Source organism: Vipera berus (assembly GCF_964194415.1).
Source record: "Vipera berus genome assembly, chromosome: 13".
Classification (NCBI taxonomy): Eukaryota; Metazoa; Chordata; class Lepidosauria; order Squamata; family Viperidae; genus Vipera; species Vipera berus.
Window position 1 is genome coordinate 19,242,912 of NC_138216.1, and position 16,297 is coordinate 19,259,208.

At 43.4% G+C, this 16,297-nt stretch overlaps 1 protein-coding gene across 1 annotated transcript; it reads right to left on the reverse strand.

The window, feature by feature from the left end:
* Positions 1-11,647: 11,647 nt before the first annotated feature.
* GFER (growth factor, augmenter of liver regeneration) lies at positions 11,648-15,944 on the reverse strand (the record flags this gene model as incomplete). The annotated part of the gene is made up of 3 exons (XM_081338056.1): positions 11,648-13,248; positions 13,481-13,683; positions 15,771-15,944. 3 exons carry the CDS (start codon positions 15,942-15,944, stop codon positions 13,086-13,088), a joined length of 540 nt encoding a protein of 179 aa, XP_081194182.1. The 3' UTR covers positions 11,648-13,085.
* Between the last annotated feature and the right edge of the window lie 353 nt (positions 15,945-16,297).

Genomic DNA, 16,297 nt, shown 5'->3' on the forward strand with positions numbered 1-16,297 from the left:
CGTCCCGCCGCCGCCTCGAGCTGCCAAGGCAAAGAGGGGAGGGGGCGGCGGCGGCGGCGGCGGCGGGCGGGGACGGGCGAGCTGGCGCCACCACCTGCCCGCCCGCCGGCCGCGCAGCCCGCGCTCCTGCCGCTCCTGCCGCCGCTGCCCTGCCGCTCCGCCGCGCCCCGGCCCGAGACGCCGCCCGCCCGCCCGGAGGCGCTCCCCGGACGCGTCCCTGGCGGTGGAGGCTGCCGACGTTCGCGCCGACCCGAGGGGAAGATCTGCACGGAGCCTCGGCCCTCTTTTTATCCTCGCCCAACCCGGAGGCGGAGGACAACGGTTCTTTATCGGCCCCACGAAGCTAAGACGCCGCCAGCCGCGTTGCCCGCTCCTGTTCGACCACCCCGGCCCATCATCTTCGGTCAGTTATGAGCTTTGTTGTCCGGCCTACCTTGGACGGGGCTGCCGACCCCTATTGGGTTACTGTACTCTACACGTGAAACCCTCTGGGTTTGCTCGTTTGTGCTTGGCTTGCAAATTCCAGTCGTGCCAATAAAGGTTATTGTAAGCAACGGTTAAGCCGGCAAGCTGCTTACTTAGCATGTCGAGGGATGCAGCTTTGACAATGGGTTGTGTTCTGTCCAAGAAAAGGTTTAATCTAGTTGGCCCGATATCTCCCTTGCATCGCGACCAGTCACAATCACCCATTAATGTAGCTTGCGTTCAGTAACCATGCAGGTTAAGGGCATATCTATGTCCGTACCTTCTGCAAAGTGCTAGTATTTTCAGGAGATAGATATAATCCACTGGTAGTGCAATACAAGCCGTGTATTTTGACCACAGCAACAACCTTGTGAGGTAGGCTGCGCTGAGAGAGATGAGTTGCCCAAATCCCCCAGGGAGCTTCTGCAGCTGAGGCAGAACTGGAACCCATTTCCCCTGCTGCTGATCCAACCCGTTTCTCCGCTAGGTCCTCACACCACGTCTTTGCCTGTGGCAGGCATGTGGAGATCAGTCCTGGCTCCTTCAGATTTTTACCTTACTTGGAGATGACAGATTTCTGGAAAGCAAAGGCTGGTGAATGGCTGTGCAAACTCAGTGAACTGCCTTTGTTTCTTCCACCACCACGAAGCACACCATGGCGTAGCACAATGTTCAAAGCCATTGGTTTTAACAACTGTTTCTAGAACATGCCGTGGGCCCTCTTCACACATAGCAAGGCACAGGAGTCTGGACAAGCCACAAAGACATGATTGTGTCCTCAGTTGTATAATTTGCATCAGCTGCATCAAAGCTGTATAATAAGGGACAGTTAAAGCTGGTTTGGTTGCTAGATATACGTCTTGCTTTTCTCTAAGACCTCAGCCAGCATTCATTTAGAATAGCAGAGTTGGAAGGGAGCTTGTAGGTCATCTAGTCCAACCCCCTGCCCAAGCAGGAGACCCTGCACCATTTCTGACACATGGCAGTCCAGTTCCCTTCTTGAAAGCTTCCAGTGCTGAAACTCCCACAGCATCTGAAGGCAAACTGTTCCATTGGTTGATTGGTCTCACTGTCAGACAATTTCTCCTTATTTCCAGATTGAATCTCTCCTCGATCAGTTTCCATCTGTTATTCCTTGGCTGGCCTTCAGGTGCTTTGGAAAATAGGTTGACCCCCTCCTCTCTGTGACAGCCCCTCAGATATTAGAACACTGCTATCGTGTCTCCCCTGGTCCTTCTCTTCTCTAGAGTAGCCATGCCCAGTTCCTGTAACTGTTCTTCATATGTTTTAGCCTCCAGTCCCCTAATCATCTTTGTTGCTCTCCTCGGCACTTTTTCTAGAGTCTCAACATCTTTTTTATAGTGCGGAGACCAAAACTGGTTGCAGTATTCTAGGTGTAGTCTTACTAAGGCTTTATAGAGTGATATTAGTACCTCAGGTGATCTTGATTGAATCCCTCTATTAATGTAACTTAGGATTGCATTGGCTTTTTTGGCTGCTGCTGCACACTATTGGCTCATATTTAATTGATTGTCCACTAAGAGTCCAAGATCCCTGTCACAGTTACTGCTGTTAAGCCTGGTTTCACCCAATCTATATGTGTACTTTTGGTTTTTCTTGCCTAAATGTAAGACTTTACTTTTCTCTACATTGAATTTCATTTTGTTAGATAGGGCCCAGTGTTCAAGTCTGTCAGAGATCCCTCTGGATCTTGAGCCTATCATCTAGGGCAGGGGTGTCAAACTGCTGGACCACGGGTCGGACGTGTCACAATGAAACCGTGCCCACCCCATTGCTGGCAATGGGGAAAAAGCTCCAATAGGTCACGTGACATCACGTGACGTCGCAAGCTTGACATGTCTGATCTAGGGTGTTGGCTATTCCTGCCAGCTTAGTATCATCTGCAAATTGGATAAGTTCCTCTTCTATTCCCTCATTTAAGTTGTTTATGAAGATGCTGAAGAGAATATAATAAATAAATAAATAAATAAATAAATAAATAAATAAATAAATAAATAAATAAATAAATAAATAAATAAATACTGGGCCTAGGACAGAACCTTGTGATACCCCACTGCTTAGTTCCCTCCATGTAGATGTAGTACCATTAAGGACTACTCTTTGAGTATGTTTTGTCAGCCAGTTACAAATCCATCTGGTGGTGATGCTGTCTATCCCACTTTTTTCTAGTAGGTTGTGGTTTACTTTGTCGAATCCCTTGCTGAAATCTAGGTATACTATATTCACAGCATTTCGCTGGTCCACCAATTTAGCCACTTGGTCAAAGAATGAACTAAGATTGGTTTGACATGATCTGTTTTTAATAAACCCGTGCTGTCTTCTAGTTATAAGTGTGTTTGTTCCTAGATGTTCACAGATCTATTTTTTGATTATCTTTTCCAGTATCTTCCCAGGTATTGATATTAGGCTGATTGGCCTGTAGTTTCCTGGGTCTGTTTTTTTCTTTTCTGAAGATGGGAACCACATCAGCTCTTTTCCAATCCTCAGGTAATTCCCCTGCTGATGTGTTCCAGGATTTTTGAAAGATATGATACAGTGGTTCTGAGATAACATCTGCCAGCTCCTTCAGAACTCTGGGATGTAGTCCATCAGGTCCTGGTGATTTATATTCATCAAGGTCAGACAGGTGTTCTCTTACCATTTTCTTGCTTATTTTAATTTTTATTTCTAGTCCGTCTTTTACAGTTATGTTTTTGGTAGATTGGGCTATAATTTCTTTTTGTGTTAAGACCGATGCAAAGAATGAGTTAAGCAGCTCTGCTTTCTCTCTGTTGCCTGTTACTTCCTTGCCGTCTTCTCTCTTTAGTGGACCAACTACTTCCTTTATTTTTTTCTTGTTATTTATATGTTGAAAGAAACTTTTTTTTAATTATCTTTGACTTTTGTTGCAAGTCTTTGTTCATTCTGAGCCTTTGGTTTCCTGACTTCTTCTTTGCAGATTTGGGCTATCTGCTGGTATTCTATTTATTTATTTATTTATTTTATTAAACTTATATACCGCCCTTCTCCCGTAGGACTCAGGGCGGTTCACAAGGTTTTTTAAAACAATGCAACAATTTACAAAAATTAAAAACAATTAAAATAATTACACTAACCTTGAAATATAACCCAATTACAATTAAAAATACAATTAAAACCCCAGTTAATACTCTCAGTCTAGGCCAGAAAGCTCGAAGAGCCAGGTCTTCAGGTCCCGGTGGAATGAGCGAAGGTCAGGGGCAGTCCTAAGCTCTACAGGCAGCTGGTTCCAAAGGGCCGGCGCACCCACAGAGAAGGCCCTCCCCCTGGGTATTGTCCGCCAGCAATCTTTTACCGGCGGTACCCTGAGGAGACCCTCCCTGTGGGAGCGCACAGGACGAAGGGAGCTTGATGCCGGCAGCAGGTGTTCCCTCAGATATCCCGGACCCAAGCCATTTAGGGCTTTATAGGTCATCACCAGCACCTTGAATCTCACCCGGAGGGCAACCGGAAGCCAATGCAGCTCGTGGAGTAGAGGTGTTACATGGGAGTATCGGGAAACCCCCATCACAACCCGCACGGCTGCATTCTGCACCAGTTGAAGCCTCCGAGTGGTCCTCAAGGGCAGCCCCATGTAGAGAGCCTTAGTTATGTGTTTCTCTTTCCATTTTAGTACTTGTACTTTTTGTCTTTGAGTTTATCAGAGAGATCTTTGTGCAGCCATACTGGTTTCTTGTTAGATTTCTTGTTTTTCTTGTTCAGTGGCATTGTGATGGATTGGGCTTTTATAATCTTATTTTTCAGAGTTTCTCAAGCTTCTTGAATTGTTTCCCCTTTAGGATTTTCATCCAAGGAATCTTTCCCAAGCTCTCTCAGAGTTTGTTAAAATCAGCTCTTTTAAAATCTAAGACTCTGGTATCGTTATGTTCTATTGTTTGTGTTTGCATTATATTGAATTCCAATATGATATGGTCACTCTCACCCACGTTCCTGCAGTTTCAACTCCCTCTATCATTACTTCTCTGTTCAAAAGAATTAAGTCCAGTATGGCTGTCCCCTAGTTCCCTCCTCTACCTTTTGGACAAGAAGTTGTCAACTAGGTTGGTCAGGAATCTATTCGATTTCTCATGCTGCAGAATTAGTCTGCCAGTTGATGTCAGGGTAATTGAAGTCCCCCATTACTATTGTCAGTGCTTTTTTTGAAGAAGAAAAAAAAAGGTGCCGGAACTCACACACATCACACAACCCACCTTGCCTACCCTACAAGGTTCCATCCAAAAAAAAGGTGCCAGAAATCCGTTCTGAGGGTTCTATGACAAAAAAGCCCTGACTATTGTAGTGTGTTTCCTACATATATTTAATAATTGATTGGTAAAAAGTACATCTATTTTTTCTTCTTGGGTTGGTGGCCTGTAGCATACACCTATGGCAATGTCATTCTTTTTTTTTCCTTTTATTTTGACCCATGTGTATTCTAGGAGGCTTTTGTCTTTGGTCTCATGCATTTCTGTAGCAAGATAGTGGTCTTTTACATATAGTGAAACTCCACCTCCTCTTTTATGGGGCCTGGTTTTTTTAACACTTTGTATCTTTCTATCAGTGTGTTCCACTCATGGGTTATATCCCACCAAGTTTCAGTAATTCCGATTACATCATATCTACCTTCATGCATTAATAATTCTAGTTTACCCTGTTTGTTCCACAGACTTTGAGCATTTGTATATAGGCATTTGAGACCTTTATGTCTGACTCTGGGTATGCTTCCCATGTCTCCTATTTGGTGTTTGAGTTGTCTTCCTTCCCATCCCCCCTTACCTCATTATTTAATTTGTTTTCTAGGGGGTTTTGCTTGGAATTAGGTCCTGGAGATCCTCAGATTGGTCACTTTCCCCCCTCAGTTTTAGTTTAAAGCCCTCCTGATAAGTTGAGCCAGGCATTTTCCGAAAACATTCTTCCCAGTTTTTGTGAGGTGCAGCCTGCCCTTTGCCAAAAGCCCGTCATGGAGGTAGTGCAGACCATGGTCCAGGAATCCAAAGTTCTTTTGGTGACACCAACTCTTTAGCCAGTGGTTCGCTTCTAGAATCCTTTATTCTCTTACTGCATGTTGACCTTTTGTTGGAAGTATAGATGAAAAAACCTACTTGTGCACCTAACTCCTTGACCTTCTTGCTAGCTGTTCGTAATCACTCAGTATTGTTTTCGGGCCCATTTGTCCCTGCGTGTAGTAGTAGGAAAGGGTAGTAATCTGTAGGTTTTATTATTTGGGTTAAGTTCTCAGCCACACCTTTGATTTTTGTTCCAGGGAGACAACATGCCTCTCTGGATTGACTATCTGGTCTACAGATGGCTGATTCTGTTCCCTTGAGAATTGAATCTCCTATCACCAACACTCGCCTTTTTTCCCTAGGGAGTTATGCAGTATTTTTCTATTACAGAAACACTTGAGGTTGCTACTATTTTGTGCACATTTGATGATGCTTCTTTTCTAGGTGTCTGCATGTTTTCTTCCAGGGACAATCTATGGAATCGATTGCTCAGCATCAGTGGGGCTGCATCAGAGTGTGTTGGGCTGGACAGGGGTTTTGTTCTAGGTTTATCTTTTTTTCTATGAGTGACATGTTTCCATCTCTCTCCTTCTAAGGGATCAATTCTTTTAGAATTTGTCTGATCATTATTATGTTCAATTTGGGCACATTCTTCTTGCAAGGTTTAGTGGTTCTTCTTTTGTAGTTTTAGTTTCAAAGTGGTTAGAGTTTCCTCTAGACCAGGCGCATACCACCTGTGCTACTTTAGCACCTGGCTGATGGTACACGAGCCCTTACCAAGTGTAGCTGGGGAGGGAACCAGCTAAAGCGGCATTGCACATACCTGGAGGAGATCACCATTTGTCATAGGCACCGTGGGTGCAATCGCAAAACAGCTGGAGCATAATACAGGAGGATCTGGACAGACTTGAACACTGGGCACTATCTAACAAAATGAAATTCAATGATGAAAAAAAGTAAGGTTCTACATTTAGGCAAGAAAAACCAAATGCACAGGTACAGTATAGGTGGTACCTTGCTCAATAGTAGTAACTGTGAGAGGATCTCGGAGTCCTAGTGGACAATCACTTAAATATGAGCCAGCAGTGTGCGGCAGCTGCCAAAAAAGCCAACATGGTGCTATGCTGCATTAACAGAAGGATAGCATCAAGATCACGTGAAGTACTAATACCACTTTACAATGTCTTGGTAAGGTCACACCAGGAATACTGCATCCAGTTTTAATCACCACAATGTAAAAAAGATGTCGAGACTCCAGAAAGAGTACAGAGAAGAGCAACAAAGATGATTAGAGGTCTGGAGGCTAAAACATATAAGGAACGGCTGCTGGGATTGGGTATGTATAGTTTAATGAAGAGAAGGACATGATAGCAGTGTTCCAATATCTCAGGGGCTGCCACAAAGAAGCTATTCAAGCTATTCTCCAAAGCGCCTGAAGGCAGGACAAGAAGCAACGGATGGGAACTAATCAAGGAGAGAAGCAACCTAGAATTAAGGAGAAACTTCCTGACAGTTAGAACAATTAACCAGTGGAACAACCTGCTTCTAGAAGCGGTGAATGCTCCAACACTGGAAGCTTTTAAGAAGAGACTGGACAGCCATTTGTCTGAAATGGTATAGGGTTTCCTGCCTGAGCAGGGGGTTGGACTAGATGACCTCCAAGGTCGCTTCCAACTATATTATGATTTTATGATGTGAACCTCATCAGCATTGACAAAATCCCCATCAGTCAAATGCAAAAGGCAGCTTAGCTCATGGAACAGATTCCATCCTGCAATGATGCCTCTAACACCATCAAATACCAACAACTGCCTATCCCAGGTCCTTGGGAAGGACTCGATGTATGGATAAAAATGCCTAATCGAGTCTGAACATCTGGCTGACTGTGCGCTAAACCATAATAATAATGATAATAATCCCAGGACCTGCTAAACCCTGCAAATATTAAACCCGGTCCCACTAACTCAGCACATAAAGATCTGTAGTATATTAGTTGTTCCTGGAATGGAAGATGGCCTACCTAACAGGGTTGTTGTTAATTACTCTGGCAGGATAATCATGCATGTAAAATTCGTATCACCATCCCTTCCCCTGATGGGTAAGAACCAATAAAGAGATTTTACAATCCCAGCTCGCAGCCAGGCTGTGGTGCATACTAGCAACCTGAGGGAGCCCTAGGAGGGACTAGTTACTGTGGATGTCACACAATATCCCAGCAGGATTCTTACATCAAAGGTGCAGCCACGCTCTCCCCACCCCACCCCGTCGAATGTCATGACAATGATTTCCATTCCATAGATACTGATGCCATGACAACTACGGTGTCATTCCTCTGCTTGGGAGAACACTGCTAGAGTAATGGGTCCAGCAGGATCCAGTCGGGTTCTCCCCACACTCCAGCCATCTTGACTTTCCCTGTGCCTCAGTTTACCCTCTTCCAAGAAAAGCGTCAAACCTCTTGGCTCCAGATTTAGAGCCGGCCTGTCTTTGGGGAGAAAGGAAACCCCCTCAAAGGGGTTTCATCAGCTCCCCTCTATAGCGAGCGAAGAGGGCTTGGAAAGCGACACCTTCACGATTCAGGGTGATGTTTTTCTTCCTCCTTTCCAGACACGGGTGAGTCACTGACTTGTATCTATTACTGACTTCCAGAGGAGACTCACTTTTTAAAGGTTACTCAGCAATATAAAACTCTAGACAGAAGGTGAAAGAGATCCAGGAAGGGGAGTTGGACATCAGGGGACCCTGTCCTTTGCATTTCTTGGCGGGCTCTGCTAATCTTGGGAGGACTTCTGTTTCTTCAGCCTATTCTAGGGGTCCCATAAGGACAAGGCACTAATGGCATTTCAGCAATTACATTTCAAGAAAAGGCCCTGGTCCCCCTCCCCCCAAAAGGAGAGCCTTGGGTGGGGGGGGTTGTATATGACGGATGGCTCTCCTCTTCCCCAGAGGAGTTACTCATCTGGAGCTCAAGTGGCTTTAAGCAACACGAATCAACCTCTGAGCTTCCACCAGCTTGGAGAATGAACCTCCACCCTCATCCTTCACCCAAGCTACAGATATTTGCCAGTATCGCAAACATGAATCAAACATTACTGAATGGGTAAAACAAATCGGGCCTCTCCAACTCAGCCACTTTCCTTGCAGCCTGAGACTGCTGTTCCCAGAAGAGGGGAAACCAAATAAATTTCTTTCAACCTGAAATGAGGCCCATTAAATGTGAACAGTTGTGAGAAGGATCTATAAACATTGTAGTTAAGGTGAAGATTGTGGATGTTTTGAAGAGAGTGCATTTACGAAAGAGGAAAGGCTGAAAAAACTGGGGAAGGAAAATATTATACAAAGGGCTGTTGATTAATCCATTGCAGGGATACAAGGACTGATTGTAGCTGAATAAAAGGCTTCTTCTGTTTGTTAAATGTAGTATGAGAACCTGGTTTATTTATCTCAGAAATATATGTGGTCACCAGTCTCAGTCTAGTGACTGGATAACACAATGTAAAACAAAACACTGGCTTGCTGCTACTGCATGTGAAGCACCATTAATAAGTGTTTATAAGCTACACACCCCGCTGTTTGCAGTGATGTGAACAATACATTAGTTTGACCATGGCTTAAAGGATAAATCAGTTGGATGAGTTTGTATAAATACTAAGCCATAAACCATGTTTTACAGCAAGCTACGCTGGCTGATTTCACCAACAGAAGTAAAGGAGCCACACTGTAGCATTTTTGTTACATAACCCAAGTCAATGAACTTTTGGCCCTGAGAATTATGTCACTTTCATGGTGTATTTTGTGATATTGATGCCAGCTCCAAATCATATCCCCATGCAGGTCAGAGAAGGACTGGCTGCTGCAGAGGGCATTCCCACCACCAGCAAACTCTCTTTGCCAAAATGTATAGGAAGCAGCAGCAGTGCGGATACTCAGGGGCCTGGCTATTCATCCCCCCCTTTCCATCCTTTACAAAATCATCTCTGGATGATTTGTTGCTTTATACTGCAGGAAGGCTGGTGGGATGAAGCATCAGTGACTGCGAGGATTGACAGGGACAACTTATTCCAAGGAGGAGGAATGTAAAAATAGCACACACCTGTTACAAAGCTTAAAGTAGATATTTCTGATTTTAGGAGAAGATCCCAGTCAAGATATCAGTTATAGTTCCATCTTGTAATCATTCTGGATAGCAAAATTTTAACTGTTATTTTAGTTAAACTCTACAATGAGTTTGGTAAAATATTATTCATTCACCTCAATCCATCTTAATCTGGCTTTTTACAATATAGACAAGCTTCGGATAATATAGTGTACATTTACAGTATATTTGTTAACACTAACTCAAGATAGCTTAAATTACATATTAAATAAGGTCCAGAACAAACTAAGACTGGCAACTAATGCCAAAAATAATAACAACAAAAAATTTCTGTCAATATGTGAGGAACAAGGAGCAAGTAAAGGAAACAATAAGTCCACTAACAGGAGCAAATGGCAAGAAGGTGACAAGCAGTGGGGAGAAAGCAGGACTGCTCAATTCCTTCTTTGCATCTGTTTTTACACAAAAGGAAGAAATAGCCCAAGGGAGGTAGAACAGGTGCACAATTCAAAATAGGCAAGAACATGGTGAGAGAATGCCTATCCACCCTGGATGAGTACAAATCACCTGGGCCAGAGGGTTTGCATCCACGGGTTCTGAAGGAGCTGACCGATGTGATCTCAGAGCCACCGAGTGTAAGAATCATAGAATCAAGATCACTCCATTAGTACCGCTTTATAAAACCGTAGTGAGACCACACCTGGAATACTGCAACCAATTTTAGTCATACTACAAAAAAGATGTTGAGACTTTGGAAAAAGTTCAGAGAAGAGCATCTAAGATGATCAAAGGTCTGGAGACTAAAACATACGAAGAACGGCTGCAGGACTTGGGTTTGGCTAGTCTAAAGAAAAGAAGAAATAGGGGAGACATAATAGCTACATTCTAGTATTTGAGGGGCTGCCACAAACAAGAGGTGGTCAAATTATTCTCCAAATCACCAGAGGGCAGGACAAGAAACAATGGTTGGAAACCGACCAAGAGAGAAGCAACCTGGAATTAAGGAGAAACTTTGACAGTGAGGACAATTAACCAGTGGAACAGCTTGCCACCAGAAATCACTGGAGGTTTTTAAGAAGAGCCTGAACAGTCACTTGTCTGAGATGGTATAGGTTCTCCTGCTTCAACAGGGGGCTGGACTAGAAGACCTCCAAGGTCCCTTCCAGATTTCTATTCTATTCTATCCACTGTAGAATCAGGGTGCAGCATAACAAATTGACAAAAGTGAAGAGGGTCTGAATACTTTCTGAATATATATATATGGAGACTTTGGCAAAACTGTTTTTTGTAAGTCAGTCTTTTGCAGGTCAGGCACAGCTTTTGGGATGTAAGGGAGGCATTCAGTTTTCCTGCAAACAGTACAGAAGCAATTTGCTACTATCATTTTCTAGGATGTTTTCTTTCCAACTCAGCCTGGTACTGCTTGGTATTCCTTGCCAGTTTGTCTTCAATTTGATACATAAATCATCCTTGAATGATATTATCTGAAGAGATACAGTAATATCCTGACTCCAACACTAGTAGGAAGTATAACATTGGGGAAACATTTACTTTTAAAAAATGGAGAGGAAAACAAATGAATATTTACTTTTATTATTTGGTAACAAGCACAAAAATAAATTCTGAGACATACTGCTAAGCTTGTAAGCCGCCCTGAGTCTTCGGAGAAGGGCGGGATATAAATGTAATAAAAATAAAATACTTAAAATTGCCCTCATCAAATGTATTTAAATAATTGTTTTTACCCATGGAAAGCATCCCACACATCTGCAAACAAAAAATTGATTTTTATTATCTTAGATACAAAATGTTAGACCTTTCCTTCATCAAACATCCATTTGACTTTAGTAATAGAGCTGTGTAGTGCTTGCCAAATCCTTGGCCGTGGGGCACAGCTGTCCTTTTAAATGTTTCTAAGAAGAAGACCCTTTGACAAGGACCAGATGCCATTTCATCACCAGCTTTCTTATTCCTCTGCTGCAAGTTTCCAGATAGTGACCCAGAGTAAACAGAGGAAGAAAACTGGAGTTGTCCTTCACTGTGCTTTGCACAGCTGCATGTGTATTTTACTCTGCATTAATTAATCACACCTGCTTTGCTTGGGCAAAAAACTGGACTTTAGCCAACCTCTGTAAAACGAAAATAATTCAGGTTAACATATCTCTTAGTAATAAGATCTCCAAATTTAATAGGTCAGGAAAAGTAGAACCAACACAGAGAAATAAATTTATCAATCTATATCTATAATCAACAAGGTTTGATAGTTACCTTTTCTGTTAAATATTGTATGTCCAAGCCAGTTTCCCATATTCAGATAAAACAAGAAACTAAATTCTTTGAAACCATAAATTTCTTCCAAGAAATAGCTTATCAAAAACTGATAAACATGGTTACCTCTAAACAGTCAATGTCTCCCACATTTCTTTAATCACAGTTTGAATTTCACTGGTGATCTTACACGGTATATTGTGGTATAAAATACAACTTGAAACTTTTCTATCTAAGGAATACACTTCAATATTTCTTCACTCCAACCTTCTGCTTCAGTCCCCACAAGGCAACTGTTGACAGTTTATTGTAGCCAGCCGGCTCCGCCACAAAACACGATTCACCTTCGAGGTGGTATCTCCGAGCACATTTATTTTCCACTTCCAGGTCGTGAGACTTTGGACACACAAAGTTCTGATAGGTAAAAAGAACACTTACTTGAAATGGAACTCAACAATTTACCATTATGTGGAATGAACATAACCTTCACAAGCCCCCATTTCTAAGAGCTGTGCATTTTGATATATAACATGACCTCATGATTCCTATGGGCTTATTTCATTAATCAAAAGTAAATTAATCTAGACTGTCCTCTTTTATGAGTCTGGCCAGAAGGAAAATAAAAAGGGGATACCAATGCTCACACCTTAAATGAGAGATCCTGCCCTACTGTGTATATGCTGCAGAAACGTAAGCAGACAGTTTTCTAGAAATTTATATTATAGCATTTTTTAAAAATAGAATTAAAAAGTATTATTTTAAGGAGAGGGGGAAAATCTGCTGAAAACAAAAGTGCAAGCAACACAATGAAGGCAAACGATGCTGGGCTCAGAGAAAGGCTGCAAATAGTTGCAGATGGACCATCTCAGATCTCCAGGGATTAAATCAGCACTGAGCTAAGAAAGTGCAATGTCTTCATGTTCAGAATGGTTTCTTCAAACATACTCTAGTCTTCTGAAGGCAGTGTTTGCTGATAGTTGAAATAATTCAAGTGGTCAGGAAAAGAGCACAACAGGTAGAGCCTTCATCTGAAAATTATTAACAGAGATCTGTTCAATATTAAATTTTCAAAACCAGAAATTGGAAATACGTATCAAAACCCTTTGCCTGTTTCCATCACCTCCATTAATAACAAAGCACAATTTTGTCTCTAGGAAAGGTCCATAATGGATTGCTTTTGGGGTGTTTTGTTGATTTTGTTTTTAATCAAGTTGGAAAAATATCCAGAAAATCTAATCACAGGATCCATCCTTCCATCCATCTCGCCATCGTTGGTCTACAAGAGAGCAGTCAAATTCAGGCTTTCCCAGTTTCTTATTTACTTCATTATGAATCCGGCAAAACCACTGTGTCAGATTACGTCTGTTGCTGGCATCAGGTTGATTTTTTCGTAGTCTGTGTCAAGAAAACCAAATGCACCTTTACTTCTTTGTTAAAAGATACACAGGTATCTTTTAGTTCATTGTTAAAACATACACAAGTCTGCTTAATTTTCACAGAATAAAAAAGTCACAGAGGTAGAGTTTCTACTATGCTAAAGTTAAATCATCTCATAGCAGAAAATTAATTTCTTTAAGGCAAAGGATACATAAAATTCAGGCATTCAAAAAACAACAACAACCCTCACCTATTCCTGAAATCTTCTCCACATTCATCACAAGGAAAAACTTTAGAAAATAATTGAATAAACTGTATCATTTCTTGCTGCTGAATTTTACTGGGCCGATCAGGATAAAATGCTGCCATCGTGTGTAGAAATGACCATGAACATCTCCCTAGTTCTTCTCTGTCTAGGGGGCAATTAGATGTTGATTCCTGGACACTTGTTTCCTAGTTAGAAGAACACAGCATGTGAGAAAAGGCAGACAAGTTGCCTATACATTATGCAAACTTTACGGTTTACATTTTACTGTAGCTAGGAACATGCAACAACTTAAGCAAATTTCACAATATAGGAGATTTTTGGTGGAGCCTGAAGCAGGTTCGCAGAAGATTAAGTTTGACAGGCAAGTTTACTTCCTCTTCCTTCTCCTCCTCTGATTCAGAAAGCTCTTCTCACAGTCCTGTTCCAGGACACCCCTATGTGGGAAGTCACCCCCCCAGAGACGGAAATATTAAAAAGGCAGAATATTATATTTCCTCAAAGGATCTTAAAAAGGCAGAAAAGCATGCCCAGTTTTTCTTAATAGCCCCAAGTCTCCCAGAAACCAGCTCTGTAGAAATGCAGATATGATAATCAGTTCAGAAAGACAGGCACCAGGAAGCTTAGGGCTGATGGGATTAGAAAGTCAAATATCCCTCACCCCAAAAAATCCAACACAGGACATAGCCATCAGCCACAGCCCCAGGGAAGTAGGATATGACCTTTAGGACATAATAGGATTAACCCACCGCCATCATAAAGAGGAAATGTAATAAAATAATTGTGAAACAAATGTATCCTTGTCTTTAGGACAGATGCTGATCAAAGTAGCCATAATCCTGTTAGTGTAACTACACGTATTCCCCGGTGACTGTCTTAAAGAGGAATGTACCAAAGTCCTTGTTTAAGCAAACATAGTCTTGTCCTTAAGGCAGATGATGATTGGGATAATTATATCCTGTCTACACGTACTACAAGTAATTTTCTTCTGTAAACTGTCTTCGGATAAGAATGTGTAGAATATTAACCACATAAGTTACAATGTATAACAATGTATAACAATGTATAACTAGAAATTAGAGGTGTATAAAAATGTCTGTTTATGAGCCCTTCGGGGTTCAGACTTTTGCTTTGTTCAAGCCTTCTGAACCTGCGCATTAAACTTTTCCTTTCCTGAAGAGCTGGCGTGAGTCTCTTCTTTCTACAACAATCAGAATAGCAGAAAGGCACACTGAACCTCAGGTCAAAGTTCATGCCATAGGAACAACTCCAAACACAAAAGCAAAGAAGGTATAAAACCCACCACTCCCTGCTCCATGTGGTCAGCTTTCTCAGAGCCATGCTTCTGTCTGGCTTTGCTCTTCAATAAACTACAACCTTCTTTCTAAAGCGGTCTCCATTTTGTTTATTCCCAGCTTGGATTGGACCCTGATGAAGATTTTTCTTTCAACACCTACATCCCCTTTTAAGAATCCTCCCGAACAAAAGCCACACGCAAAAGCTGATTCCCACAGAAATATCTGCAAAACTTCTACCTCCACTGAAATTGGCAGCATTTGAGAGGCTTTTTTTGTGACATGAACTCACCCCCAGTTCATGTCACTGGGGGGCATTTTGAGTGCTCTGCAACAGGGTGAGCTCCCGTCCTCACCCCACCTCACGCCCATCTAGCAGTTCAAAAGCATGCAAATGCGAGTAGATTAATTAATTGCTGGGAAGGTAACAGTGTTTCGCGCGACTGGCCGCATGACCACAGACAAGGCTGGCCCGGCCAAAGCTGAGAAACGGAGAGGAGTCTGTCGCCCTGGAGTCAGACAGGAGTGGACAGCGAAACCTTTACCTTTTTGCTTCTTTTGCCTGTATCAGTCAGCAAAAAGGAGTAAGGGGTAAAACCTAGAATTATGAGTTCTACAAGGGATCGTGTATGTCTGCGAGATAAAACAGCACCATGGAAGCTTTTTTTATTATTATTTCTTATGAAATTCCTGGTATTCCCCACCCCCCCCCCCGCCCCATATTGGCAGTGAGCGGGTCTGAATCCCCACGGAGCGGCCCCGGGGGCGCCCTCTGGCGGCCATCAGCGGTACCTCTCGCCCAGCCTTCAGTGCCAAAGGTACACGACCCCCCCCCCGCGCACACACACACACACACACAGCTACGCCCATTCAGCCTCCAACCCGGCGGTGGGCAAGCGAGCTTAGCTATGGAGAGATGTCCCTCCCTTTTCAGCCCAGCCCCACCTCAGCCCCAGCAGCCCGGCCACCCACGTCCTCACCGGCCCCGCCTGCTTCTTCTGCTCCCGCATCCAGCTCCTGAAGTCCGTACAGGCCCGGCAGGGCGGCTTCTTCGGCCTTTTCTCCTCCGACGGCGGCTCCTCGTTCGCGGGATGCTCGCTCGGAGAGCCCGGGAAGGGGAAAGCGCGCCCCGGGCTAGCACTGGGCGCCGCCATTTTACCCGCGCGCAAGGCACGCTGGGCCGGAGGCGGCTTGCCCGGGCATGGACCGCCGCCGTTACCATGGCGACGGGGGAGCGGAGGATCGGATGCAGAAATTGAGCATCCCCGACCCGACCGAGCCAAAAGCTCCTTTTAATGGCGCGGCAGAAGGCCTAGGCTTAGGCTTTCACAGAAAATTGGAAAGTTTTGCGCAGAGGCAAAGCTTTCTGTGCCCCTGGCTTTACAGACCAGTTGGCATCATGCTTTGAAAAGTTCGGATTTAAGGTTCAGATGATGTATCGGCTCCTAACACCTTGATGTGGAAGTGAAGAAACCTGCCTGCAAGCTCTGCTCTTTCCTACTTGCAT